We start from the raw sequence: 26,653 nt of genomic DNA, 5'->3' as shown, positions 1-26,653 counted from the left end.
CGGAATCACCCATAAAAGCCGAGGTGCCTGTGAGGGTCGGGGGGTGGCCCCTCCTCTGAGGTCGCTGCTGAGACCGCTGCTGGCGCTAAGGCTGCAGGAAGCGGGCAGGCTCCCCCCAGTGCCCCTGCCAGGGCCCATCTCTCTATCCAGCTTCGGGGCAGGGCCGCGCCCGGACCAGCGGCTCTGGCCCCGGCTCTGCCTGCCGTCCTCACAGGGGTCTTCTCGGGCCCTTGGCGCTGCGGCCTCGGGGCCTGCGAGGGCTGCTGGGGGGCAGCGGACTGCGGCCTTGGCCTCCACTGTCTGCAGACCCTGGAGGGGAGACGTCAGTCTATGGTCAAGGCCAACTCCCCCCCAGCCCCCCGCCGTCCCCCGAGCCTCAGCAAACATGCTCAGTGCGCTCCCAGGGCTCCTGCGTCCACCAGAGAAGGGGGACCCTGTCCACTGCTGCGTGCAGTGCCCGTCTCCACGCGGAGGCCGCCAGCCCCCGAGGAGGGATGTGGCGCTGCCGTCCCGCTGGGCCCTCAACACGCGATGTGACCCAGAGACCGGCTTCCACTCCGGCCTCAGCCGGCCCCACGGAGGACGTGGCCTTTCCTGACACCCGCGGGGCCCACTCCAGGCCCTCGTGGACCTGGGGGCGCTGGTTTCTCTTGGGCCTGGGCTGGGCCCTGGGTGTCCTAGGGACTTGCTCTCACTGCCTGTGGCTGACAGGTACTCCCGTCTGCTGTCCGCCAGAGAGCTGCCAAAACAGTCACCCCTTTGGGGATATTGATTTTAAATTGCTTATTAAGAAACAATTCTTGCCCGGCCGGCGTGGCTCCGTGATTGAGCATCAACCTATGAAACAGGAGGTCACAGGTTTGATTCCCAGTCAGGGCACAGGCCCGGGTTGCGGGCTTGATCCCCAGTGGGGGTTGTGCAGGAGGCAGCCGATCAGTGATTCTCTCTCATCACTGATGTTCCTATCTCTCTCCCCCTCTCTGAAATCAATAAAAATATATTTAAAAAGCAAGAAAGAAAGGAAGGAAGGAGAAAGAGCCTTTGACACCCTCTCCCTCCCTCTCTGCCCAAGGGATTCAGCGGGGAACCCTGTATAGGAAGGAGACCTTGGGGTGCAGCCTCAGCCTGATTTGAATTAATTTGAATTCTGTGTGGTGAACCAGAGGGCTCCGGGCAGGCCTGTCGGCTGGACCGTGTCCCAAAGTGTGTGTGTGTGTGTGAGTGCGTGTGTGTGTGTGCATGTGTGTGAGTATGTGTGTGAGTGTGTGTGTGAGTGTGTGTGCATGTGTGTGAGTATGTGTGTGAGTGCGTGTGTGTGTGCATGTGTGAGAGTGCGTGTGTGAGGGTGTGCATGTGTGTGAGTGCGTGTGTGTGAGCATGTGTGTATGTGTGCATGTGTGTGAGTATGTGTGTGTGTGAGTATGTGTGTGAGTGTGTGTGTGTGTGAGTGTGCGTGTGTGTGTGCATGTGTGTGAGTATGTGTGTGAGTGTGTGTGTGTCCTCAACGCCCTGTGAAGCGCTCCTTGCTCTTCTGAAATCTGAGACCTGCTTCTCCCTTGACCTGTCGCCTCCTACACACCACGCTGCCTGTGCCTTTGGAATGTCCATGGACCCATCATGCCTGAGTGGATTCCCCACGCGTGTATATTACACTTTTTTGTTTTTGTTTTTTAAATATATTTTATTGATTTTTTACCAAGAGGAAGGGAGAGGGAAAGAGAGTTAGAAACATCGATGAGAGAGAAACATCGATCAGCTGCCTCCTGCACATCCCTCCTGGGGATGTGCCTGCAACCAAGGTCCATGCCCTTGACCAGAATCAAACCTGGGACCCTTCAGTCCACAGGCTGACGCTCTATCCACTGAGCCAAACCGGTCAGGGCATATATTACACTTTGATTTCCTCCTGTTACTGTGTCTGTGAATGTGGTCGGTGTCCCGGCCAGAGCTCAGAAGATGGGAGGAGAACCGCTGATATGTTTTAGCTCCCACACGGGTGAGAGGCCGGGTTTCTTCCAGCTCCAGCTCCGGGGAGCGAAGAAGCCAGAGGAGCGGACGGCTGCGCGGCGTGTGGAGCGAGAGGGCCGCGGAGGTGCCTGCTCCCCCTCCTCTGCCGAGGACAGCTCTGGTCTGTGCTCCAGTCCATGGCGACTGACCCGTCATACGTGCAGCAAACACAGTCACTGGAAAGGCTAGATGAGACGCTTTAAAACGCAGAACCCAGCCCTAGCTGGTGTGGCTCAGTGGATAGAGCATCAGCCTGCAGACTGAAGGGCCCCGGGTTCGAATCCAGTCAGGAATCATGCCTGGGTTGCAGGCTCAATCCCCAGTGTGGGGCGTTCAGGAAGCAGCCAATCAATGATTCTCTCTCGTCATTGATGTTTCTCTCTCTCTCCCTCTCCCTTCCTCCCTGAAATCAATAAAAGAATGCATTTAAAACAAAACAAAACAAGACAAAAAACAACGCAGAACCCAGGGCATCCACCACAGTGGGCGCCCTCCGAGCTCCACAGGCCTTTCTAACGCTGGGTCCTTCCCTGCTGGGGGCCCAGGAGGAGCCCACACCCTCCCGCCTGCCTTTGCGATGGGATCCACTAGAAACACCCTGCACCCTCGATAGCAGGCGCTCAGGCAGCCCCCACAGCGAGGATGTCCCACAGCCACCGTTTCTTGGGGGGGGTGGGGTGCTTCTTTCCTGTTCTCATTTCCCTGTTTCCCACGGCCCCACAATGAGCATCTATTTCTGTAATAACTACAAGCCCGGGAGCCAGGACTCCGGCCTAAACTGGGAGGAGCCAGAGGCCAGGGAGCGGCACTTGCTTTTGAGGACGATGCTACACTCGCTGGGTGCCACTCCGCTGGGTGCCACTCCTGCGGAGGCTGAGCAGCTCTAACGGCCTCTCACCAGAAGCCAGTGGCCACTCGCTGCCCTGAGCCCTGAAACTCACCCGCACCCAGGAGCACACACCTGGCACAGGGTCACCTTTGAGAGGGGGGTTGGGTTTGGGGGGGGAAGCAGAGTAGAGTCCAAAGGACACAGAGACACCAGCCACGCGCTCCTGCTGGCCCCGTACCTGCGTGGGGGCCGGGCTTCGTCTTGGAGGCCGCGGGGACAGCAGGGAAGAGGCTCGAGGACTTTGACGGCTGATGGGATGCAGGCGGCGTCTGGCTCTCATCCCAACGTGCCGGGGTGGGGGGCTGGGGCTTCTCCGTTGCCTGCAGGGGGGAGTCACACAGCAGGGCAGGGCGTGGGGAGCAGGTCAGGAGGATCAAACATCAGGGTCACTTTGAGATGAACCCCAGCACTGCTTAAACGCCGACTGTGTGCCAGACTGCTCTAGGCGCACGGGGTCTGTTGACCATGCACCCTAAAGAAGGGCTGCTTGTCCCCATTTCCCCTTCTCCACACCGCCCCTCCCCATGGATGGTTCCCATCTAACCCACTGCGATGCTTCACATTTAAATCCACAGGCTGAGCCCGGCCGGCGTGGCTCAGTGGGTGAGCATCAACCTATGAACCAGGAGGTCACGGTTCGATTCCCAGTCAGGGCACAGGCCCCGTTGTGGGCTTGATCCCCAGTGGGGGGCGTGCAGGAGGCAGTGGTGCGGGGACCTGGCTGTCTCCTCCCCTTGCTCCCAGGGCCCCATCCACCATGACCCTCCTGGTGCGACCTGCCCTCTCTGCTGTCCGCCTTGAGCCCTGGGACCAGATGCGAGGCCCTTGTCCACCCACCGGCCGCACGCCTGGGCTGAGGCGAGGGGACCGCCTGCTCCGGGCCTTCCTCTCCGCGGAGCCCTCCCGGCCGGGGCTGGCGCGGGGCCGCCTACTGCCTGCTGGGCTCGAGTCCCTGGAGTCTGGAAGGTGGAGGGAGGAGCGGCCGCTGCCGCCCTCCCGGTCCTGGGCCTGGCAGCGCCGGGAGGCCGCGACGAGGGCGATGCTCTTGGTGCTCGCGGCCACCTCCTCGAAGTCCAGGCCGGCCGGGGAGCTCAGCCTGGAGGCCACGGGCTTCGCCCTCAGAGCACTTGACCGCTGAGGGGACACCAGTGGGGTCAGGCCGCCCGGAAGCACAGGGGCCTGGCCCAGGGCAGCCGTTTTCTGGGGGGAAGACTGCTTTGGGGAGACAGGGCCCAGGAAGCACGTGAGAAGCCAGGCCTGGGCGTCCTGTGAGACCAGTGCTTGGGCCTCAGGGTCGCGGCCCCGAGGGCGGAGGGGCCACGGCTCCTACACCAGCTCCCAGAGCCACGGAGGGGCGTCCCCAGGGCCTGACCCTCAGCACCCGCACGGCCGGAGTCCCAGGAGCTGGGGCCCCGGGGGAGGGGCTCCCAGGGGCCAGGGGCGTCCTCCGCACGGTCACCCGCTGCTGACAGCCATCTTGGCGGCTGGGTAAAAAGAGTCCCCTTCCAGAAGCTTCCCTGCTGCTCGCCCCAGCCCAGTGCAGCCCTGAAGGGCCCTGAGACCCGCACACCCACCTCGTGCGCTGGCGGCGTGAGCAGGATGCGGAGGGGCGGAGGGGCGAGGGCAGCCTGCCTCCCCCGCTGTTTTGAGGGAGTGGCTTTCGACACCTTGAAACCATCGCTGCGAGGAAACACAGGGGCCCCTCAATCTCCACCTGTTGCCCCAGAGGAAGCTCGAACCCGCGCTGTGGCCACCCCACCCCCCACCCTCCCACCCCCCATCAGGCCAGGGCGGATGATCAGAGGAGATGCAGCCCCGTGGACATGCTGCCTCCGAGGGGACACCAGCCAAGTGCGCAAGCGACCTGCAGTCCCGGCGCAGGCAGGACACTCGCTAGGAAGAAGGCCAGAGGCCCGCGGTTGGGGACCTTCAAGGCACAGACTCGCCCGGAGGCGGCCCCTGAACATGCTGGCCCTCCCGGCCCTAGCACTGCCTTCTCCCAAAACCCTGGGACCAGCGGTTCTCAACCTGTGGGTCGCGACCCCTTTGGTGGTCGAACGACCCTTTCACGGGGGTCGCCTAAGACCATCCTGCAGATCAGATATTTACATGACGATTCCTAACAGTAGCAACATTACAGTTATGAAGTAGCAACGAAAATAATTTTATGGTTGGGTCACAACATGAGGAACTGTATTTAAAGGGCCAGAAGGTTGAGAACCACTGTCCTGGGACGGTCTGGGGGACAGGATGTCCTGCTGCGCCAAGGAGCCGGTGGCAGCAGGTGGTGTCGGGATGGGGGCTGCTCACCCCAAAGACCAGCACGTTAGAGGCAGGACTTTGGGCAGCCCCATCCCAGGAGGGCGGATGTGGCCAGTGATGTGATAATTTGTGCTGCGTGATGAAACCCCAATAAAACCTGGACAAGGAGCCGGGGAGCTTCCTGGGGGGGGGGGGCACGGGGGTGTCCAGGAGGCTGCCTGCCCAACCCAGGGGGTGGGGAGTCTGTCCCGGCCTCCAGGCCTCCAAATCCCGCAGCCTCCCCTGGAACCAAGGGCAGGCGATGGGCCGGAAGCAGAGCCCGCTCACCTGTCCGTCTCCAGCAGCATCTGCGGCAGCTCAAAGGGGGCACCCCCCGGGGGGCCCTTCCTGTCGACCTGGTCTCCGGGGGCCTCCTCCAGGGGTGGAGATGTGTTCCCCACAGAGCCATCCTGCGGGCAGACAGAGGATGAGCTCGGGGGCCGGGCGCAGCCAGCCAGCGTGTCCTGAGCCCCTGAGGGCGGGGAGGTGCCTTCCTGCAGCGGCCCAGCAGCTCTCTTCCTCGGAGCCCCCAGCACAGACAGAAAGGGGGCCTCTGCCAGGAGTGAGGGCCGGGCCGCGGGTGGGCCTTGACCCTGGAGCAAAAACGGGCACAAGGCTGGCCAGTGGGGCTCGTTGGCTGGGCGTCGTCCCAGGAACCAGGAGGTTCGATTCCCGGTCAGGGCACATGCCTGGGTTGGGGCTCGATCCCCAGTGGGGGGCGTGCAGGAGGCAGCCAGTCCATGATTCCCTCTCCCTCCCCCTCTTTCTAAAAATCAATAAAAACATATTTAAAAAACAGGCACAGGGGCGACGCTGGCTGAAATCAGGGGGTTCTCCTCTCTTTTCTCCAGAAGGCAAAGCAGAGGGTCTGTGGGCTGGGGGACCAGGCCTAGCCGCGGGCGTGGGCAGAGCTTGTGACGACCATGTTGGACTAAACAAGGAACTCAGAGCCCCCCCCCAGACCCGCTTCCCGAGGGCGTCCCCACCCCCACCCCGACCTCCCTCCTTAAGGTGCCCCCAGAACGGGCAGTAGACGTGGCCTCACACGGGGCCTGGAGGACCCCCTGGGGACCCCCGAGCCCAGAGGAGAGCCTGAGACCCGAGGGCTTGCTGCGGCCCCAGAAGACGCCCTGGCCCAGGCTTCCTTCCTGCCGGCCGTTACCTCTAGCGGTGGCCCAGGTTGCAGACCTGCCCGTGAACATCACACCCCGGAGCCCCGAGTCCCCCAGGCTCGCCACCCCACACCGGCCGGAACGGAACTGCTAGGTGCGTCTGGCCAGAGGCGGCCTGGTTCCTGGGTCCCCACGTTTCCTCTTCCCACCTCCAGGGCCAGTGTCCCAGGCTAAGCCCAGGCGGGTGGGAGGGGACACGCCGACCAGAGCTGACCCAGGCCGACCCCCCAGCGCCCGGACTCACCGGCAGGGAGCTGGCCGTGGCCGTGGCCGTGGCCGAGTGCAGCAGCAGCAGGCGGCCCAGCGAGCCCCCGCCCAGCTCCCGCGCGTACAGGCCGTAGCGCTCGTCCAGAGCCGTGGGCACGGGGAGGCCGGCGTCTGTGGGAGGAGGGAGGGCGGTCAGGGCACGCCGCCCGGTCCAGAGCGGGGCGCGGGCGAATCCTCCCCAGGGGCCGCGTTTCTGTGACTTCCTCTCCGCTCCGACCGCTGCTTGGAAAGGTCCTGCTGGTTCATGCCCCGCCTTTCATCATAAAGTAACAGGGGAACTTCCAAGAGTGAGTAACAGGCAGGTTAGAACTCAAGGGCCTGGCTGGGTGGGTCCGTGGCTAGAGCGTCGGCCAGAGAACAGTCTCCGGGTGATTCTGGTCAAGGGCACACACCTGGGCGCAGGTTCCCTGCCCGGTGGGGATGTGTGTCGGGGGGTGGGGGGACGACAACCAATTGATGTGTCTCTCTCACATCCGTGCTTCTCTCTCTCGCCCTCCTTCCCTCCCACTCTCTCTAAAATCAATGGACAGCCCGGCCTGCGTGGCTCCGTGGTTGAGCGTCGACCTATGAACCAGGAGGTCAGGGTTTGATTCCCAGTCAGGGCACCTGCCCGGGTTTCGGGCTCCATCCCCAGTGTGGGGCGTGCAGGAAGCAGCTGAGCAGTGACTCTCATCATTGATGCTTCTCTCTCTCTCTCCCTCTCCCTTCCTCCCTGAAATCAATAAAAATATATTTAAAAAATAAAATCAGCCCTCACTGGTTTTGCTCAGTGGATAGAGCATCGGCCTGCGGACTGAGGGGTCCCAGGTTCGATTCCGGTCAAGGGCATGTACCTGGGTTGCGGGCACATCCCCAGTAGGGGGCGTGCAGGAGGCAGCTGATCGATGTTTCTCTCTCGTCGATGTTTCTAACTCTCTTTCCCTCTCCCTTCCTCTCGGTAAAAAATGTCAATAAAATATATATTTTTTAAAATAAAATAAAAGAAAATCAATGGGAAAAAAATCCTCTGGTGAGGAGTAACAGCAACAACGAAAAGGAAGCTGAAGAGCCCGCCCTAGGTGTGCGCCCAAAGGAGCCACAGGTGGTCGGACAGCTCAGGCGCGAGGCTCGCAGCAGCGTGAACACCTGGTGCCCCGAGGCAGACGCAGCCCCACTTCTGTCGGCTGAGGCGTGAAGGAAGGTGCTGACCGGGCGGCGGGCGCACTGGCCTGCACGCTGCGGAGGGGTGAGGGGCGTGAGGGGCGGCAGGCGGCGGGAGCCTGGGCGGCACAAAACCTAAACGGTCCCAGCTGACGGCGCAACAAATCGTGTGCATCTCGGCAGAGGGCACCGACCTCGCGCATTGGCCTCGTGCGTACAGCGACACCTGGGGTGCACGGTCCGGGGTGCACGGCGAGGGGGAAGCAGGGCCCGGCCTCACCCTGAATGAGCTGCCGCTGGTCCCGGATGATCCCCTCGCACAGCAGCTGGTGCTGGCGGAGGCGCCCGATGAGCAGGTCCCTCTGCGCCAGCAGGTGCGCCCCGTGCAGGCGGCCGGCCTGCAGCGCTGCGTTCTCTGCCTCCAGCTCCTGCGCACGGCACAGAAGCCGCTCCTCCAGCTGCGCCTGCGGGGACCAAGGTCTGTGCCGCCCCACCCGCCTGCTCCCCCCAACGGACCCCGCCCACACGCCCCCGATGGACCGGGTGTGCAAATTGAACTCAAGAAAATAAGCAGCGGCCGGTGTGGCTCAGTGGTTGAAGGTCGACCCATGAACCAAGAGGTTTGATCCCAGTCAGGGCACATGCCAGGTTGCAGCTCGATCCCCAGTAGGGGGCATGCAGGAGGCAGCTGGTCAGTGATTCTCTCTCATCATTGATGTTTCTATCTCTCTCTCCTTCTCCCTTCCTCTCTGAAATGAATAAAGAAATATATTTTTTTAAAGTTATGAATAATTAAAAAAAAAAAGAGGGCCTTGGTTTGGTGACAGTTTTTAAGTGAAATAAGTGCCACCTGCTTGTAGTGACAGGGCATCATCAGACTCAGCCACTAGCCTGAAAACAGTCCTGCACCCATTTGCCTCGGGGCGGGACACAGCTAGCGCCCCGCACTTTCCCCAGGTCCCTGCTGCATAAACAGCTCAGATAAATCGCTCGCTCTTGCCTGGCTGGCCTGGCTCCGTGGCTGAGCATCAACCTAGGAACCAGGAGCTCAGAGTTCCATTCCCGGGTTGCAGGCTCGATCCCCAGTAGGGGGCGTGCAGGAGGCAGCCGGTCCATGGTTCTCTCATCATTGATGTTTCTCTCTCTCTCTCTCTCCCTTCCTCTCTGACATCAATAATATATTTACAAATAAATAAATAAATAACTCGCTCTTCCCAGGAAACAGCCTGGGAGAAGACTCACTCTCCAGAGAGCAGCCTAGAGCCGGGCTTCCCGGGCCGCGTCCCTGTCCTCTCTCCGGTGCCCGTGGCAGCCTGGGGAGCCTGCGCAAGAGCCGGCCGAAGGCCCTCCCAGGAGCCGCTGAGGCCCTGCCGCCCTGAGAGGAGCCGGTGTCGTCCTCAGACCGGCAGCAGGGCTCTCGGTGGACTCCACGCCGCCTCCCGCCCTGCACTCGGGCCCTGCCGCCCGGGTGTGGCCGTCGCTAACATGCAGGGACATGGGTTTGCAGCCAGCCCGCCAGCCCAGCTCTGCTCCTGCCCTGGGGACCGGGACCAGCTCTCTGACCGCTGAGCCCAGCTTTCCCGCCCGCAGAGCCAGCGCCGGTGCAGGGGCAGCGATCAATGTCGTGACTCGGCCCGGGTGTCGCCTGGGCTGCCGGCCCCTCCCCACCTGGAGGGCCACGGTTTTCCGCTGCGCGGCCAGCAGCAGGGAGACCTCCGCTCCGGCCAGGGCTCCCTCGTGGGGCTCTGCGGACTCGCCCTCATCCCCAGCTGCGTCGTCCACCGCCTGCTGCTCGTCCCCCTCAGGCGCCTCGTCCTGGGTGTGGTGGGCGGGCTTCTCCCAGCTGCAGCCATGACAGGGGGGGGTCAGAGCCCTGTGGGCGCCACTGGTCTAGTCACAGGCGTGGGCATGGAAAGGGGCAGGGTTGGGTCTGCTGTCTGACAAAAACTGGAAAAAGTAAAGAGGTGAATGGCCCGGCGGGTGTGGCTCCACCTATGAACCAAGAGGTCACAGTTCGATTCCCTGTCAGCGCACATGCCCGGGTTTCAGGCTCAATCCCCAGTAGGGCGTGTGCAGGAGCCGATCAATGATTCGTTCTCATTGATGTTTCTATCCCTCTCCCTCTCCCTTCCTCTCTCTCTAAAAATTAATTTAAAAAAACGATTAAAAAGAAGAAGCAGCGGTGAATGTTTGCAGTATGATCACCGAGCAATTAGGCACAGGACCCTGTAGCCAGCCCGCCCCTCCCTCCTGGACTCCTCTGAGGCCAAGGTCACTGGCCCTCCTGCCCCTCCCCCCCAGTCCCTCAGCTGTGAAACTGCCCCGGGCCTGGTGAGCTCAGGGCAGAGCCTGGGCAGGTGCTGCCCGTGAGGAAGGACACGGGAGCTGGGGCTGGAAAGGGCGGGAGTTCCTCGGAAGCAGGCGCTTGCGCGGTTAAGCGAACAGACAGAGAGGAGGAGGGAGGATGGGAGAAGACATGGATGGATCGCAGCGTGCACGCGGGTTCCCGGTGACCTGCTCGTCCAGGCCACTGCGGCGATGCCGGGTGTCCCAGTGTCATTGCTAACTATGCCCCACCTCCCACGCCTGTCCGGGGACAAAGCACAAGGCCGGTCCAGCTCGGGCAGCCTGCTCACTGCGGGTGGCGGGAAGAAGGGCTGGGCCGTCCGGAGAGCCGGCCGGTGGACGGACACTCACCCTCAGCCAGCCCCACCCCTGAGCCTCAGCATCGCCCTCCGTCCCACGGGCTGACCCCGGCCTGCAGGGCTGGCTCTGGGCTCCAGCCTGTGAAGGGGCCAGCGGGACCTGGACGCCGTCTCCACCTGCTCCAGCCTCGCTACAGGCGGGAGGGCGGGAGGGAAGAGAAGGAGCCCTCGGCTAAAGGCCCCGTGGGGACCCACAAGCAGGGGAGGGAGGCTAGACAGTCGCAAAAAAGGAGCCCCCACCAGCGACCCCACTGGTTCTTCTTGGCCCTCCTGCCCCATCGGGAGGGTGGCGCTGGGCCCTGGGCGGCGCCCACGGCGGGCACACTCACTCTGCAATGGCCAGCAGGTGCTGGGACACGTTGGCGTGCAGCTCGATGTTGGCGTCCTCCAGTTCCACCGGGCTGTGCGCCATCTCCGGCTGCTCCTGGAAGGTCCCCATGAGCTGGGCCCGGGTCTCGTTCATCTGCAGGCGGCTGTCCTCCTCCGGGTCCTGGGCGGGCATTGCGACTGGGGCAGCAAGAGAGCCGGCTGCACCGAGAGCGGTGCCACCTGAGCCAGGGCTGAGCTCCAGGCCTGCCCACCAAACAGGTGGAGCTCACGCCCTGTGAGGGTGGGTGGGTGGGTAATAAATTGACGAATGATAGGTGGATGGGTGGGTGGGTGGGTGGATAGATGGATAGGTAGATAATGAATCTATAGAAGAAAATATTTGCAAACCATATATTTGCTAAGGGTTAATATCCAAAATATATAAGGAACTCATACAACTTAATAGTAAAAAACAAACAATCCAACGCGGAAAAATGGCGAAGGACCTTAAGAGACAGTTTTCCAAAGAAGATGTGCAGCCCGGCCGGGCGGCCCAGGGGTGGAGCGCTGACCTATGAACCAGGAGGTCAGGGTTCAATTCCACCCAGGGCACAGGCCCCGGGTGCAGGCTCGGTCCCCAGTGGGGCACGCAGGAGGCAGCCGGTCCATGATTCCCTCTCATCACGGATGTTCTCTCTCTCCCTCCCTCCCTCTCTGACATCAATAAACACATGTTTCTAAAGAAGAAGACATGCAGACGCCAGCAGGCCCGTGACCATCAGGGAAGTGCACCCCAAACCCGGGAGACACCAGCCCCCCCGCCCCCCGCCCCCCGTCAGAGTGTCTGTCGTCAAGACAGGAGAGAACAAGCCCTGGCCGGGCAGGAGAACAGGGCCTGCGCGCTGGTGGGTGAAGCCGGTGCCGCCACCGTGGAAAACGGTGTGACGTTTCCTCAAGCCCGGCCCGGTCACCGACCTCCCAGCCTCCTCTCCCACCACAGGGCACCGTCTGTCCTGAGCTCACACCCCCCGCCCCAGGGCGGCACCAGGTCTGTGCCAGGCTCTACCTCGAGCGCCCGGGTTCCCGGGCTCGCTTCTCCTGTGCTCCTGCCTCTCGATCTTGGACTTGAGGTGCTCGATCTGCCTGCGCAGGTCGGAGATGACATCCATGTCCTGGTCCAGATGGCAGGACATGGTCAGCAGGTTGCGCTTGACCTGGTGGCAAGACACACCCCAGGTCAGGCCAGCAGCCCCCGAGGAAACATCTTATAGCCGGGAATTTACGGCAGAAACACGCAGTCTTGCTACTAAAATTCAAACCAGCCCGGCTGGTGTGGCTCAGTGGTGAGCATCGACCTAGGAACCAGGAGATCATGGTTGGGTTCCTGGTCAGGCATAGGCCCGGGTTGCGGGCTCAGTCCCCAGTGTGGGGCGGGCAGGAGGCAGCCGATCTGTGATTCTCTCATCGTGGATGTTTCTATCTCTCTCCCTCTCCTTCTCCCTTCCTCTCTGAAATCAATAAAAACATTTGTTAAAAAAAATTAAAATGAAATTCAAATGAGTACTACTCAGTCTTGAAGAAGGAGATTCTGACACATCAAACATGGGTGGCCCTGGGGGCATTGTTCTCTGCAAAGGAAATGAAGGGCCTAGAGGCGAGGACACTGGGTTAGGGTCAGGGAGCCCCGAGTCCAATGCTGACGTCCTCAGCGAGAAGAGGAGGCCCCAGGAGAGAGACAGGAGGCGCAGGGCCAACGCAGAGCCGGCAGGTGCACCACAGCTGAGGCCCAGGAGCCCGAAGCTCTGGGGGTGAGAGCGTGAGGGGTGTGTGTGCACCGCAGCTCGGGGGGGTGAGAGCATGAGCGGTGTGCATGCACCGCAGCTTGGGGGGTGAGAGCGCGAGGGGCGTGCGTGCACCGCAGCTTGGGGGGCGAGAGCGTGAGGGGCGTGCGTGCACTGCAGCTTGGGGGGCGAGAGCGCGAGGGGCATGCGTGCACCGCAGCTTGGGGGGCGAGAGTGTGAGGGGCGTGCGTGCACCGCGGGCAGGCGCTCACCCGCGTCTTGATGCTCTTGGCTCTGTGCGCATACAGCAGGGTGCTCCTCGACTCCTCGAAGGATGTGCTGGCGGGGCTGATGTGGGCAATCATCACCGTCCGGCTGTTCCCTCCCAGGGCGTCCTGCTCAGCGGGGGCACGAGCTGGGGTGGTGGGAACAGGCCCCCTGCCCAGTGGTGCTGTCTTTCCCCCACCCCCGCCAGGCCCATGGGCACCGCCCCGAGGCTCCTGCTCCAAACCCTGAGGAGGGCAGCTCAGGGGTGACGCTCAGGGTGAGTGGGGTCTATGCCAAGCCCACCCCGTCCGCCTTCCGCTCCGAGGCGAGCAGGTTAGACCGGAGGCGGGTCTGCAGGGACACACCCGGCTTCGCCATTTGTTTGTGTGGAGCCCGCCTGCTACAGGGCAGAGGCGACAGCATCGGCTCAGCGTGGGGACCTTCGCAGACAGACTCCCCGTGACGTGACGGAGGCAGTGAGCTCCCTGTCCCTAGAGGTATGCAAGCATGGGCTGCACCATGCTGAGAGGGCGGGCAGTCAGGTCGTGACTAGAAATGGTTTCTACCATATTCTCCTGCCTTTGGGGGTTCCTAGGAGGGTCCTTAGACCTCACTCAGGGCCTCTCTCCTGGCTGGTAAGTCCTGGAAGATGCAGTCAGCTGTGGCAGCAGGACACACATGCACACCCATACACACATGTGCACACAGGTGTACATACAAACATATGAACATACACACACCCATGTGTACACACGTGCGTGCACACACAAATACACGAACACACATCTACCCATACGCACACATATATGTGCGCACACATGAGCATGTGAGCACACACATACACACATGTGCACACACATGCACACACCCGGCCTGCAGCTCGTACCTTGAGCAGGCGTGTGAGCTTGCTGTCCCTGAAGTTCACGTACTGCGTGCGGCCGCCGCCCCTCTCGCTGAGCGCATTGATGCAGTTGCCCAGCGCCAGCAGGGAGCGGTTGATGTGCGCGCCCTCCTGCATCCTTTTGCCGCGGTTCTGGGTCTGCTCGGGGAGAGGCGGGCTGGGGGGAGATGGTCTGTGCCCCACACCAGGCCCCGGGCCACACCCGTCCCCGGATGCTCGGGCCCTGCAGGCACGGACTAGACCCAAACCCGGGGCCGCGAGGCGGGTGACAGAAGCCCGCGGGCACCCTGGGCAGCCGCTGGAGGGAGGGGAGCCGTGTGCGGCGCTGGCAGGTGCCCTTTAGCATCAGGAATGAGGTAAGCGCAGCAGGCGTGTCTGCAGCGCCATCTGATTCAGTGAGGATGCGAATGCGCTCACGAGGCCGCCCCGCAGCGGCGCCCCCTCATCCTCCCGACATCACACGGGGCCGGTCCCCCTGCCCTCGTTGTCCAGGACTGGGCCCCAGGACCCGGGACAGCTCTGTCCTCCTGCATCTGGAATTATTCCAGCCGCAGGCCCCGCCCGCTCGCCCTGCCTCGCCTGCTCCCCCCGGGAAGCCACGGGGAGGCTCATCAGGGCCCCCTGCTCCCGAGGGCCCTGTGCTTCCCGAGGGGCCGTGGCGAGGCGTGGCCCCTCCTCTCGGGAGCCGTTACCATCTTTCCAACGGCTGCTGTCTGCCCTGCTGGCTCTCCTACCTCAGATTTCCCATTAACATGCACATTGCATTCCTAGGGTTAGGTTACAGTATCTGACTCTGGCCCGAATGGCATGGCTCAGTGATTGAGCGTTGACTTATGAACCAGAAGGTCAAGGTTCAATTCCTGGTCCGTCAGGGCACATACCCGGGGTTGCAGGCTTGATCTCCAGGAGGGGGCATGCAGGAGGCGGCCAATCAATGATTCTCTCTCATCATTGATGCTTCTCTCTCTCTCCCCCTCTCCCTTCCTCTCTGACATCAATAAAAAAATATTTTTATGAAATAATTTTTTAAAAAATATATTTTATTGATTTTTTCCAGAGAGGAAGGGAGAGAGATAGAGAGCTAGAAACATCGATGAGAGAGAAACATTGATCAGCTGCCTCCTGCACACCCCATACTAGGGATGTGCCCGCAACCCAGGTACATGCCCCTGACTGGAATCGAACCCAGGACCCCTCAGTCCGCAGGCCAACGCTCTATCCACTGAGCCACACCGGTTTCAGCAGCAATAAAAATATATTTTTAAAAAATAGCCTGACTCTGGGCCAGGCCTGCCGATTCAGGAGCCCGAGCGCCAGGGCAGGGCCAGGGCATGGCAGGGCGGGGGAGGGGGGGGAGGGGAGGGCCTCCACGGTTGGGTGGGCACAGGGTGGAGACTGGGATTTGGGCCCCTCCCCCTGGCCTGCTCTTCCGTAAACTCCCCCAAAGCCCTCAGGGCCCGTCAGGCCCAGCCCTGAGACCCCACCACTACCACCACTCTCCTCTGAGCTCCCATGAGCTCCGTGTGGACCCCAAATCTCAAAGCACAGCCTCCCCGAGCTGCAATGGTTTGCTCACAATTGTCTCCCCGACCCCTGAGGCTCTGGGCTCCCTGCGGGCGGTGGGGGGCGGGGGAAGGGGGGAGACTGCCACTCAGAACCCTCCAGGTCACTCAGCCAGCGCTCAGGGGGCACCCCAGGCCTGGGAGCTGGAGGGAGGGACAGGGTCCTGCTCACAGACTAAAGGGCAGGTGACAAGCTGAGGGACGGTGGGAGGATGGAAGGGATGCGGGGGGCGCGTGGAGGAGGCACCTGGGATGCCCGCTCCGAGCCCGCCAGGTCCACCAGGAACAGCCTCCCGATGCGCACGCCCTCCGCCAGGTGGTGGCCGCGGCCCTGCCGGCGCACGGTGACCTGCAGCACCGCGTGGGAGCGCGAGGACGTCCTGTTGGCGGCCGTCGGCTCCTGCGTGCGCTGCCGGTTGCCTCTGGTGAGGAGCTGCATGATCTGAGGACAGAGCCCGCGTGGGGGGCGGCGATTAGGGCCCGAGGGGCCCTGTGCTCCCTCCAGATCCACCGGGCAAGGGAAGGGGTGCCCCGAGCTCCTGGGGCAACTCGTGCTGGGGTGCTGATGCAGCACCTTGTCAAGGGGAAGCGATATCTGGTTTGCGGGTGAAGTGACTGATTCACGGAGAAATGGCAGGTGGCTGGGGCATGCGTGGCCCCTCGCCGTCCTCTGCCTGTGGCAGACATCACCAGTGGATTACCCATCTCTTCCCACAGAGCCAGGGCAGCCAGAACCCTTCTCAATGCAGATCTCAGGCCCCGATGGGGCGGCAGGTGGGCAAACCCTCCTGCGAGCAAGCAGCTGTGGAAACCACACCCAGGAGGCTCTGCTCAGCACCTACTGTGTGCACACGTGCTAGGACTGCAGAGCAGGGGTGAAGGGAGACGGCACAGTGCTTGCGACCGAATAGGCAAGAAGCCCGGCATCTACCTGCAGACCCTCACCCACCTCTCCCCGCCCGAGCCCACAGGGCTGGAGCACGGCCATGGGGCGGGCTGAGCCCTTGAAGGTTCCTGGGCGGTGGGAGCCCACCCAGAGGGCAGTGCTGTGAGGGTGGCACTGGGGAGCCTGGGGGCAGAGAGCAGGGGCAGGGCTGCAGAGATGCCCACACTCGCCCTCGCTAAGGAGCCACCTCAGGGTGGGGAGGGCACCCAGGGTCACTGAGGCCTCCTGCATAACCGCAACCGTTAAGGGGGGACCTGCAGAGGGGAGTCTGAGAAGGGGGGACCTGCAGAGGTGGGGGCTGAGGAGCCACGCTGGGCCGTGTGCCCGGCTCTGCTGCGCACCTGAGGAGAAGGGCCTCCTGGCCTCCCCGAGCGTGGCGCCTGGCCCTCACCTCCTGGGCATTCGAGGTGGAGACCTCTGTGATGCCCGCGATCTGGATGCTGCCCCTGGCGTCCTCCCTCAGCTCCAGGAGCCCCGAGGACGGGTTCAGCAGGTCCCGGATCACCTCGTTGTAGATCTGGGCGAGACGGAGCAGCCGGAGGAGCAGAGGGCAGGGCTCACGTCGCTGGGCTCTGCGTCCACCAGAACCCGCTGCTCCGAGGCGGAGGTTTGCAAAGGGCATTCGGGGTAACGCGCCCGCCTGGCAGGTCAGGCGCCTGAGGCAGGTGGCAGGCTCACCTCCAGGTAAGACATGGACACGCTGGAGTCCACGCTGTCCCGGGTCCGCTCGATGGCCCGGAAGAGGTCGGCGAGGGTCTGCAGGTAGATGCCGGGCTCCGCGTCCATGCCCAGCATCGTGTGGGTCTTCCCGGCCCCTGCGGGCACCACACCCACCGGCCCTGAGTGGGCGCATTCCCCGGAGACTATGCCCGCGCCGCCTCGATCGCGCAAACCCTCCCGCTGCTGACGTCTCGCTTCCTATTCTGGTAACAAGGGTAAAACCGTCAGTCCGACCCGGCCAGCGGGGCTCAGGTTTTGAGCGTTGACCTATGAACCAGGAGGTCACAGTTTGATTCCCTGTCAGGTTTGTGGGCTCGGTCCCCAGTGGGGGGCGTGCAGGAGGCAGCCGGTCCACGATGCCCTCTCATCATTGATGTTTCTGTCTCTCTCTCTCTCTCCCTCTCCCTTCCTCTCTGACATCAATAAAAATATATTTTTTAAACCCACAACACCCTCAGCGGTCCCGGCTGCCTGCAGAGGAACCGGGGCTGAAGGAGGTGCTGGTGGTGCGGGCGGCGGGACGGGGTCTCTCTCTCCTCTCCAAGGTGTCTGAGCCATGTTGTAACCGAATGACCGCATCACGCTTTCTAAGGAGTCTCTTCATGGGGCCCCCGCCCTCCCCCGCCCGTACCCCGCCCTCCCCCGCCCACTGACAGGCAAGGACCAGGCTGCTCTTCCCCTTCGCTGGCACCTGGCACACAGTAGGTGCTGGTGACCTTTGTTGAACGGATGAGGGATAGACAAGCTGTGGCTGTGGCTGTGGCTGTGGCTGTGGCTGTGGCTGTGGCCAGGCTCTGCTCAGGGCCTCAGTTTCCCCATCTGCACAGGAGGGGCTAGGCCTGACCGCACTGACCCCGGCGCAGAACCGCAGGGGGAAGGCTGCGTGCTGGGGAAGCCACTGTCCCTCTCTGAGGCCCCATGTCCCTCTGTGAGAGGGACCTCCCCTGCCTGTCGAGGCTGCTGTGCCAGGAGCCGGGGCCAGAGGCCAGCGGGGCGCCCGCACCCGGCAGGTGCTTGGGCTGCTAGGGAGCCCGCACCACCAGCCCCCCCTGCAGACACGCCCGGTACCTGAGGGGCCGTAGGCGAACACCGTGGCGTTGTATCCGGAGACGATGCCGTCCACCAGGCGCTGGGTGGTGGCGCGATACACGTCCCCCTGCGGACAGACGGAAGGACACCACAGCCCAGTGGACAGCAGCTGGAGGCAGCCTGCGATGTCCATGCCGTGGGGACATGGACAGGGCCCCACAGGGGAGGGCAGTCCAGGCACAGCGGGGGTGGGCATGGCTGGGCTCCACCCCGGATGCGCGTAACTGCACCACCCGAGGCCTCACCTGCGCCGGCCCCGCCTCACAGTGTGAGACAAGGCGGACCCCACAGGGAGGCTGCGGAGGGGACACTCCGCCCTGAGCCCGGCCCCCGTCATACCACACTCCCGTGAGTCCTTCCCAGGGCTGCTGAGAAAACGGAGGAATCAGGGGGAACGCAAAGGGCTGGGGCAGCCACAGGGCTCGGCGTCTGGGAGGAGTGTGTGACCCTCTTTATGGGACAAAACTGGGACCAGGGAGTGGAAGTCTCCACCCGCAGAATTTAAGGTGAGGCAGCAGTACAGCGATGGGAGTGTGGGGTAGTGAGCTCCCTGTCCCTAGGGGCATTCAAGAAAGGACTCCTCCAGGGACCCAGTGGGACAGGCGGCAGGAAGGAAAGAGGTGGACTGAGATGGCTGGAAATTCCCTGCCCCCCCCCCCCAGATGTGCGCCTAATCCCCTCCCCCCAAGTCTGGGCCAGGGAAGCGGGCAGAGGGATGCCATGCCTGGGGTGGCCGAGTCTTTTTGACACCTGGCAGCTCCTCCCTCACCCCCTTGGAGCTCAGGGCTGCCATGCTGTGAGGAGGCCCAGGCCACACGGGGAGGCCACAGGTGGCTGCTGCAGGTGACGGACGCCCGCAGCACCAGTCCACTGACAGCCCTGTGGGTGGGCCATGGGGACGCGGGCATGGTCGGGCCTTCGGGTGCCTGAAGTCCCTCCCCATTATGACTAAAGCCGCCCAGGACTGATGGGAACTGGCAGCTGCAGTGGAGAAGGGCGGGGAGGGAGGGCGGGGGTTGGGGGCGGTAGGGCTGGGGTCCTGGAAGGAGAAGGTGGTGCAGATGGAAGGTCCCCTGGGTGCAGGGCTGGGCCCAGCATCCCAGCTTCATCGCCTGCTGGGGGGACGTTCCCAGCCAGGAGGCCGGAGTTCAGATCCGCTCTGCGGGGCTCAGTGAGTGTCCTTCACTCTGTCATGCCGCTCTGAGCCCGGGCCCCTGTGACGAGGCCCCTCTGATGTGGGTGACGAGGCCCCTCACAGGCAAGGGCCCGGCGAGGTGCTGGTGAGGACGACCTGACCCGGCCTCAGGCTCCTCGTCTGTGGACTGGGGACCGGGAGCCTCTGCTCTCATAGTGGGTTCCTCCTCCAGGTCTCAGCCAAGAGCCCGGAAAGGCCTCCGCTCGCTGCCACTGCACCAGTGCCAGTGCGTCTGTTTCTACTGCTCACTGTGCCGCCCTCCTGGGACAGGAGCCCTGTGCAGGGAGTGTGTTCTAGACACATGGCAGCCAGACACCCCTGTGCCAGATGGATGGGTGGACGGACGGATAGGTGAATGAATGGACGGATGAACAGACAATGGATGGATAGATGGATGGATGGGAAAATGGGGGATGTATGGGGGGATGGAATGATAGATGGATTTGTGGGTGGATGGATATGGATATGTGGATGGATGGATGCATGAATGGGTAGATGGATGGGTGGATAGATGGATAGGTGAATGGATGGATGGATGGGTGAATGGATGGATGGATGGATGGATGGATGGGAGGTGGATGGATGAATGGATGGATGAATGGATGGATGGTGGATGGATGGATGAACAGATGGATGGATGGATGGTAGATGGATGGATGAATGGGTGGTGGATGGATGGATGGATGGTGGATGGATGGATGAATGGGTGGTAGAGGGATGAATGATGGATAGATGGGTAGTGGATGTATGAATGGGTGGATGGATGGATAGATGGGTGGGTGTATGAATGGATGGATAGATGGATGGGTGTATGAATGGATGGATGGATGGATGGATGGATGGATGATGAATGGATGGATGGGTGGTGAATGGATGGGTGGGTGGGCGGATGGATGGATGGATGGATGAGATGTGTAAACCCTGCTAACCTCCTTGATCATCAGGGAAACCCCTGTGATGAGGGATGGATGAGGCCACCTGGCCACACAGTCCTCCCCAGGGGACGGCAGGGCTTGGTGAGGACAGTCAGGACAGCCTGGCCCAGAGGGACTAAGGGGCAGTGGGCAGAAGGTACCTGCGATGCGTGCTGGTCAAAGACGGTGTCAAAGATGAAGGTCTTCTCCCGGGACCGGTGTGTGCGTAGCGTGTCCTCGGGGTCCTCGCCCGGGTCCATGAGCACCACCATCTAGAAGCGGGGCGGAGCGTCAGTGGGGCTGGGGGCGCCCAGGGAACCAGGTGGGCAGGCTCCGCAGGATGGGAGGGCTGCGTGAACTGTCAGGTGGTGAGCCAGCGTCTGGCTCCTGCGTTCCCCTGCGTGACCCCAGCACGTTCACTCCCCCGGGAATCCCTCTTCTTGCCTGGGGCTGAGCTACCCCAGCGAAGGGGAGGATGGAGGGCGGGGTGCACAGGTACCTGGAGAAGGACCCACCTGAGCTCTGCAGCTCTTGCTTTCTCTGAGGCCCGGCCGCCCCTCCTGGCCCCGTCCTAACTCACATGAATGCGTAATTATGAAGGAGGGTGTGAGGACGTCTGGGGGCCATGGGAGGTTCAGAGGCACCTTTCCCAAGGGGCTGGGGGGCAGGGCAATTAGAGACCAGTCAGCTCTGTTTACTCCGAGCTAGAGGGCGCTGGGGAGGAGCCACAGTGTTAGGGACACAAGGGCCACATGGCCACCCGCCACCCTGCCCTGGCCCTTGGTGCTTGGCTTTGGAAACAGGTCCCGGAGGGGAGGGCTGCCCAGAGGTCCGGGCAGGGGGGGGGGGGGGGGGGCAGGGGGAACAGGCAGAGCAGCCCCAGCACTTCTCCCAGGACATAAGCCAACTCTCTCTCCTTCTAGTGAGGGTTCAAGGCAGCGATCTTCGACCTTTGTCATCTCAGCACATAAGCTAATTACTCAAATTCTGTGCACACCAAAAAATATATTAACTTTTTGCCGATCTAATAAAAAATAGGTATAATTTCGATCAATTTACAAATAATAATAATTACCTACGCTTTTTTACTCCAAAGTGACTTTTTAAAAAACCAGGTGCCAACCCCTCGCTGGTTTGGCTCAGTGGATAGAGCATCGGCGTGCAGACCAAAGGGACCTGGGTTCGATTCTGGTCAATGGCACCTAACTTGGTTGGGTTGCCAGCTCCTCCCTGGCCCGGGCCCTTGTCAGAGCGAATGCGGGAGGCAACCAATCGATGTGTTTCTCTTACATCAATCAGCATTTTACTCTATCTTTCCCTCCCTTCCACTCTCTCTATAAGTCAATGGAAAAATATCCGTGGGTGAGGGTTTAAAAAAAAGAAAGAAAACAACAACAAACAGGTGCCCATACTCGTCTATAAGGGTTTCTGGTACCAAGAGTTAACCAATCAAACACAACCTTATTACGCAACATAACCAATAAGATGCAACTCTATTATGTGACCTGTACATTCACGGTTCAGGACAGGGCATTCACACCCACGGCTGTAGTTGTGCTGGCCGCTGTCACTTTTTATTTGAAAGTCTAAGGCAGCGGTTCTCAACCTGTGGGTCGAGACCCCTTTGGCGGTTGAACGACCCTTTCTCAGGGGTCGCCTCAGACCATCCTGCATATCAGATATTTACATTACGATTCATAACAGTAGCAACATGATAGTGATGAAGTAGCAACGAAAACAATTTAATGGTTGGGTCCCAACAGGAGGAACTGTATTAAAGGGCCAGAAGGTGGAGAACCGCTGGAAGGGAAAAGCGGGCAGTGCCCTGACCAAAGCATCAGGTGTTGCCTGTTCTATGAGTCCCTGGTCTAAGGCTCCCACTGCACCTGCTGGCTGGGCCGGGCCTGCGCTGGAGGGGGCCCTGGCCTGGTCCCTGCGGGGCTCCAGCCCAGCCCGGGGCGTGGGCCTGCGGGTAAGAACGCCTCACGGAAACACTGGTGTGGAGGGGCATTCGGCCGGTTCACTCTGAAATGTCCCCTAGAGGGAGTCTGTGATCAGGGAGCGAGAGGGACGCGAAAACGGAGGACATTGCTGCCTGGGACCCTGGGCTCAGAGGACCTGGACCCTCCGCAGGCCCTCCAGGGGCTCCAAGGCCTTCGAGTAGCCTGACGTCACTTCAAAACAAAAAGCTAAGCTGGGCCGGGTCGCTCGGTTACTTAGAGCATCATCCCAATAGGCCAAGGTCGCAGGCTCGATCCCTGGTCAGGGCATGTGTGCGTAAGTGAACAAGTAGATGTTCTGTTCTCACATCAAATTTAAAAATAAAATAAAAGGTAAAAGAAAATGCTACAACATGGACGAACCTCAGAAACACGCTCAGTGCGGGAAACCAGCCGCAAACGGCCCCTTCCCCCCGCCCGCCCGCCCTCCCCGTGCGATTCCATTGGGTGAGTCGTCCACTCGGGCAAATCCAGAGACAGGTGCCCAGTCACTGGGGCTGGGACAGGGACGGGGGCACTGCTTAGGGCAGTGATGGCGAACCTATGACACGCGTGTCAGAGGTGACATGGGAACTTATTTTTTTTGGTTGATTTGTCTTTGTTAAATGGCATTTAAATATATAAAATAAATATAAAAAATATAAGTCTTTGTTTTACTATGGTTGCAAATATAAAAAAAATTTCTATATGTGACACGGCACCAGAGTTAAGTTAGAGTTTTTCAAAATGCTGACACGCCGAGCTCAAAAGGTTCGCCATCACAGGCTTAGGGCGTGTGGGTCTCCTTTTGGGGTGAAAATGCTTAGGAACTAGACGGAGGCGGTGAGTGCACAGTGTGAATGTGCTAAATGCCACTGAACTCTTCACTTTAAAATCGTGAATTCTCAGCCTGATTGGCGTGGCTCAGTGGCTGAGGGTCGACCTTTGAACCAGGAGGTCACAGTTCGATTCCCAGTCAGGGCACAGGCCGGGGTTGGGGTATTGATCCCCAGTGTGGGGTGTGCAGGAGGCAGCTGATCCATGATTCTCTCTCATCATTGATGCTTCTATCTCCCTCTCCCTTCCTCTCTGACATCAATAAGAATATATTTAAAATAAATAAATAGACAATGAAGCCGCCTTTCTAACGACAAACGGCCAATTCGGTCACTTGACAAGCTTCCCTCAGCGGTGGCGTTCCTTCTGCAAGTGACCACCTGTCTCCTGCGCCATGAGCGCCCGGCTCCAGCCCGAGTCCGGGGAGCAGGAACCCTGGCCACACAGCAGGTGAGGTCCCCATCCCTGTCCCGGGCCTAGGACAGTGCTCAGCCAATGAGACGCTGGCTCCAGCGGAGGGGGGGGGGGGGCCTGCCCCGCCCTCTCCCACACACCACTGAGCCCCCAGGCTCCCCGGCCTTTCGTGACCCCCATCGACCCCCACGGCTCTGAGCTCTGACATCACACACTCATCTGTTCCCAGTTTGACCCCCACACGGAGGGGAGCTGGCGGTGGGCCCTTGTTGCCCCCATGGCTCCGCCTCGGCGTCCCTAGTGAGCATGACACGGACATTTCTTTTTTTTTTTCTTTTGAGAGGAAGGGAGAGGGAGAGATAGAAACATCAAGATGAGAGAGAATCACGGATTGGCTGCCTCCTGCACATTCCACACTGGGAATTGAGCCCACAACCTGGGCATGTGCCCTGACCGGCAATCGAACCATGACCTCCTGGTTCATAGGTCGACACTCAACCACTGAGCCACGCCGGCCGGGCTAGACATTTCTTCAATGAGCGAACGAGTGAGTGAATGCGTGAGTGAGTGAGTGAGTGAATGGGTGAGTGAGTGAGTGAATGGGTGAGTGAGTGAGTGAATGGGTGAGTGAGTGAATGGGTGAGTGGATGAACAGGTCATGGACGAGTAACCAGTGTACAGATGGGCATGAATCACCGAATGAGGGTGAATGAGCGATTGTCCCAGCGGAAGTGGCATGCCTGGGAGGGTGAGCCTCCTGCCTGCGGACACCCTCCGTGGCCCTCAGCCTCACCTGCTCACCCACTTTGTGGGCGATGACGCTGGCTCCCTCCTCCTGTTCCGTGTCATTGAGCGGGCGGATCCGAAGCGCTACCTGTGGGCGGGACACTATGCAGCTGCATCGGGGCCTATTCCCCCCTCGGCCCTTCCTTGCCGCCCCCACCAGGGCTTCCCACTCCTAGTGGAGCAGGAAAGACCAGCGAGCGAATCCCAAGCCCCTCCAGGCATAACTTTCTAAAAACATATTTTTATTGATTCCAGAGAGGAAGGGAGAGGGGGAGAGAGAAACATCAATGATGAGAGAATCATTGATCTGCAGCCCCCTGCCCGCCCCTACTGGGGATGGAGCCTGCAACCCAGGCCTGTGCCCTGACTGGGAATTGAACTGTGACCTCCTGGTTCCTAGTTCGACGCTCAACCCCTGAGCCACCAGCCGGGCCAGGCATAACCTCCCACCCAGGAACACGAGATGTTCGCACCAACAGGGCGCTCAGAGGAGGGACTTCAGCGGCCGGCTCAGTCTCGGAAGGGAAGACAGAGGCACTCGCCCAGTCCCACAGCCACTCGTGGTCCTGCCCTCACCTGGCCCTCTGCTCACAGAAGGTGCAAAGGCTCCATGGCCCATCGCTCTGCACACCCCGCCCCGATAGGGGAGCACGAGGGAGCCCTGTGGAATTGCAGACCGGAGCCCCAAATCCTCCTCCATCCCGTGAGAGCCGTGCCCCCACCCCACCCCTGCTTTCTCCTGGGAGACACAGAAGCTGGGCTCCTCCCTGGGGCAGTCATGGCGGGTCGCTCTGTAACCAGCCTACAGGTGTGGGGCAGGTCCCTGGCCCCATCTCACCCAACGGGCAAATGGGCCAAGGTTCCAGTGACCCAGCAGGTGGGTCTGGTCAGGCCTTGCAGGGCCTGGACGGGGTCAGGTGGAGGGCCTACCCCATCCCGTCTGGGGGTCCTGGTCCAGGCACTGAGTCCCCGGGGAGGGAGAGTCAGAGGCGGGAGTAAAGGGGTATCTGGAGAAGGGTCGTTACACCCCAGGAGGGCAGTCCCCAGGAGGGAGGCGGGCGGGCCTGCACGGCTGGGCGCGGGGGCGGAGGTCAGCAGGCAGCCAGGAGCGGGAGGCAGCCTCGGTACACACAGCCCCACGGCTGTCAGGCCACACAAGGGACACTCACCGTGAGCTGCTGGTCCTTGGGTTCCATGTCCCTTATGGCAGGGCTGCCTGGGCTGGCGAGAGTGGGCACACAGCCTGCTCCCTGCTCCCCGCTGTCCAGCTGCACAGACCTGCAGTGGGTGAGAGGGCACAGAGCCGGTGGTTACTGCTCCCCGCTGTCCGGGCTGCACAGACCTGCGGTGCGTCACCTGCTCCGCCCTGGTGGCCCTGGTGACATCAGTGCTCCAGGGGCCCCTCAGGGATGCTGGGCTGCCCACGTGCTGCAGGTGGGCCCCAAGCAGCCAGGTGGCCCAGGCCCGGTGGGTACAGGCTGGCTGCCCGCCAGGAACATGGTTACAGCGCCAGCCTTTGACTGTGCGCTCATCTGACACCATGGCAACCCAGGCTCCTCTGCCCCCCCCCATCCCCCGCCCCACACCTGCTCCACAGGTGCGCCTGCCCGAGCCCGGCCCCCGCGTGGGCTTGCGGCTTCCCGTGGAAAGGGGGATGGACGCCCCCAGTCGACATGCAGTGCAGTGCTCCCAGCTGTGAGCACTTTTCCCCGAGGAGCTTCTAAAGCACCTGCAGCCCTCGGGCTGGCGGACGAGGACGCGGCTGCGGCCCGAGCACACTACCACCTGCTCCTCTCCCACGGCGCCTCCAGGGACGCCGCTGCCTGCTGGTCAGGCCCTGACCATGTGGCGGACTTGCAGGTCCCTGGCCACAGGCAGCCCCACTGGTGCGAACTGTCAGTCACTCCTGCACTTGCTATGAACCAGAGACCTAGACCGTGAAGTTCAGGTCAGAAATTCCAACCACAGGGCCTCGGGGCCGCAGAGGCCACTCCAGGCTTGGGCCTTGGGTCGACTGCTCAAGGGCACCATGGGCTCCAGCCTCGGGCCCGGCAGACCAGACGTGGCACTTGGGTGGTCTCGGGCACACCCACGTTCCCTTCCTCGGCCTCCGGGTCCACGTTGGACTCCAGGATCCCTGCCCCCAGCCATGAAGCGCCAGCCTGACCCGTCAGGACTCTGCTGGAGCCCAGGTGTCCAGGTTCTGGGCCAGGGCCGGCCCACCCTCACCCACCCCCACCCTCCATGGGCCAGGAACTGCCCACAGGCCAGCTGGGAAACCATGTCTGCAGCAGAGGAATCAGAGCAAGCAGTGTTTCAGGACGTCTTTATTGACAAATTATGTAAAACAATTACAACTAGTGAGTTTAAAGGCATGAAGTCAGTCCTTCGAAAGCGCTGGAATCTGTTAATGGAGCTGGGCCTTTTTCCTGGTCCGGCAGGAAGGCGGCACCGTCTGCTCCGCTGAAGACC

The 26,653-nt window shown here is 61.6% G+C and overlaps 1 protein-coding gene across 1 annotated transcript; it reads right to left on the bottom strand.

Annotated features, from left to right (window-relative positions):
• Positions 1-208: 208 nt before the first annotated feature.
• On the bottom strand, positions 209-25,723 carry LOC139010080 (kinesin-like protein KIF19). The gene is made up of 20 exons (XM_070414187.1): positions 25,524-25,723; positions 25,351-25,459; positions 24,189-24,269; positions 20,327-20,437; positions 18,036-18,123; positions 16,926-17,062; positions 16,639-16,764; positions 15,549-15,743; positions 13,725-13,877; positions 12,844-12,966; positions 11,857-12,004; positions 10,811-10,988; positions 9,340-9,619; positions 8,057-8,240; positions 6,614-6,747; positions 5,486-5,607; positions 4,282-4,576; positions 3,558-4,096; positions 2,982-3,223; positions 209-309 (listed from the first exon to the last, which is right to left on the bottom strand). The coding sequence occupies exons 1-20, from the start codon at positions 25,721-25,723 to the stop codon at positions 209-211; spliced, it is 3,546 nt and encodes a 1,181-aa protein (XP_070270288.1).
• Positions 25,724-26,653: the final 930 nt, after the last annotated feature.

This window comes from Myotis yumanensis, unplaced genomic scaffold (genome assembly GCF_028538775.1).
Source record: "Myotis yumanensis isolate MYYU_CA2020_CCGP unplaced genomic scaffold, mMyoYum1.0.hap1 SCAF_5, whole genome shotgun sequence".
NCBI classification, from domain to species: domain Eukaryota; kingdom Metazoa; phylum Chordata; class Mammalia; order Chiroptera; family Vespertilionidae; genus Myotis; species Myotis yumanensis.
The sequence above is the reverse complement of the archived record's forward strand: the minus strand, read 5'-3'. Positions and strand labels throughout refer to the sequence as shown.

Bases quoted from the DNA above. Each gene is read 5' to 3' on its own strand.
- LOC139010080 (XM_070414187.1), bottom strand. From the start codon at position 25,723: ATGGTGTCAGATGAGCGCACAGTCAAAGGCTGGCGCTGTAACCATGTT. The intron at 13,878-15,548 runs GTGCCTCCTCCA...CTCCCCGAGCAG, and splicing joins GCTCGGAGCGGGCATCCCAG to ACCCAGAACCGCGGCAAAAG. The intron at 12,967-13,724 runs GTACGAGCTGCA...CCCGCTGAGCAG, and splicing joins AGCTCACACGCCTGCTCAAG to GACGCCCTGGGAGGGAACAG.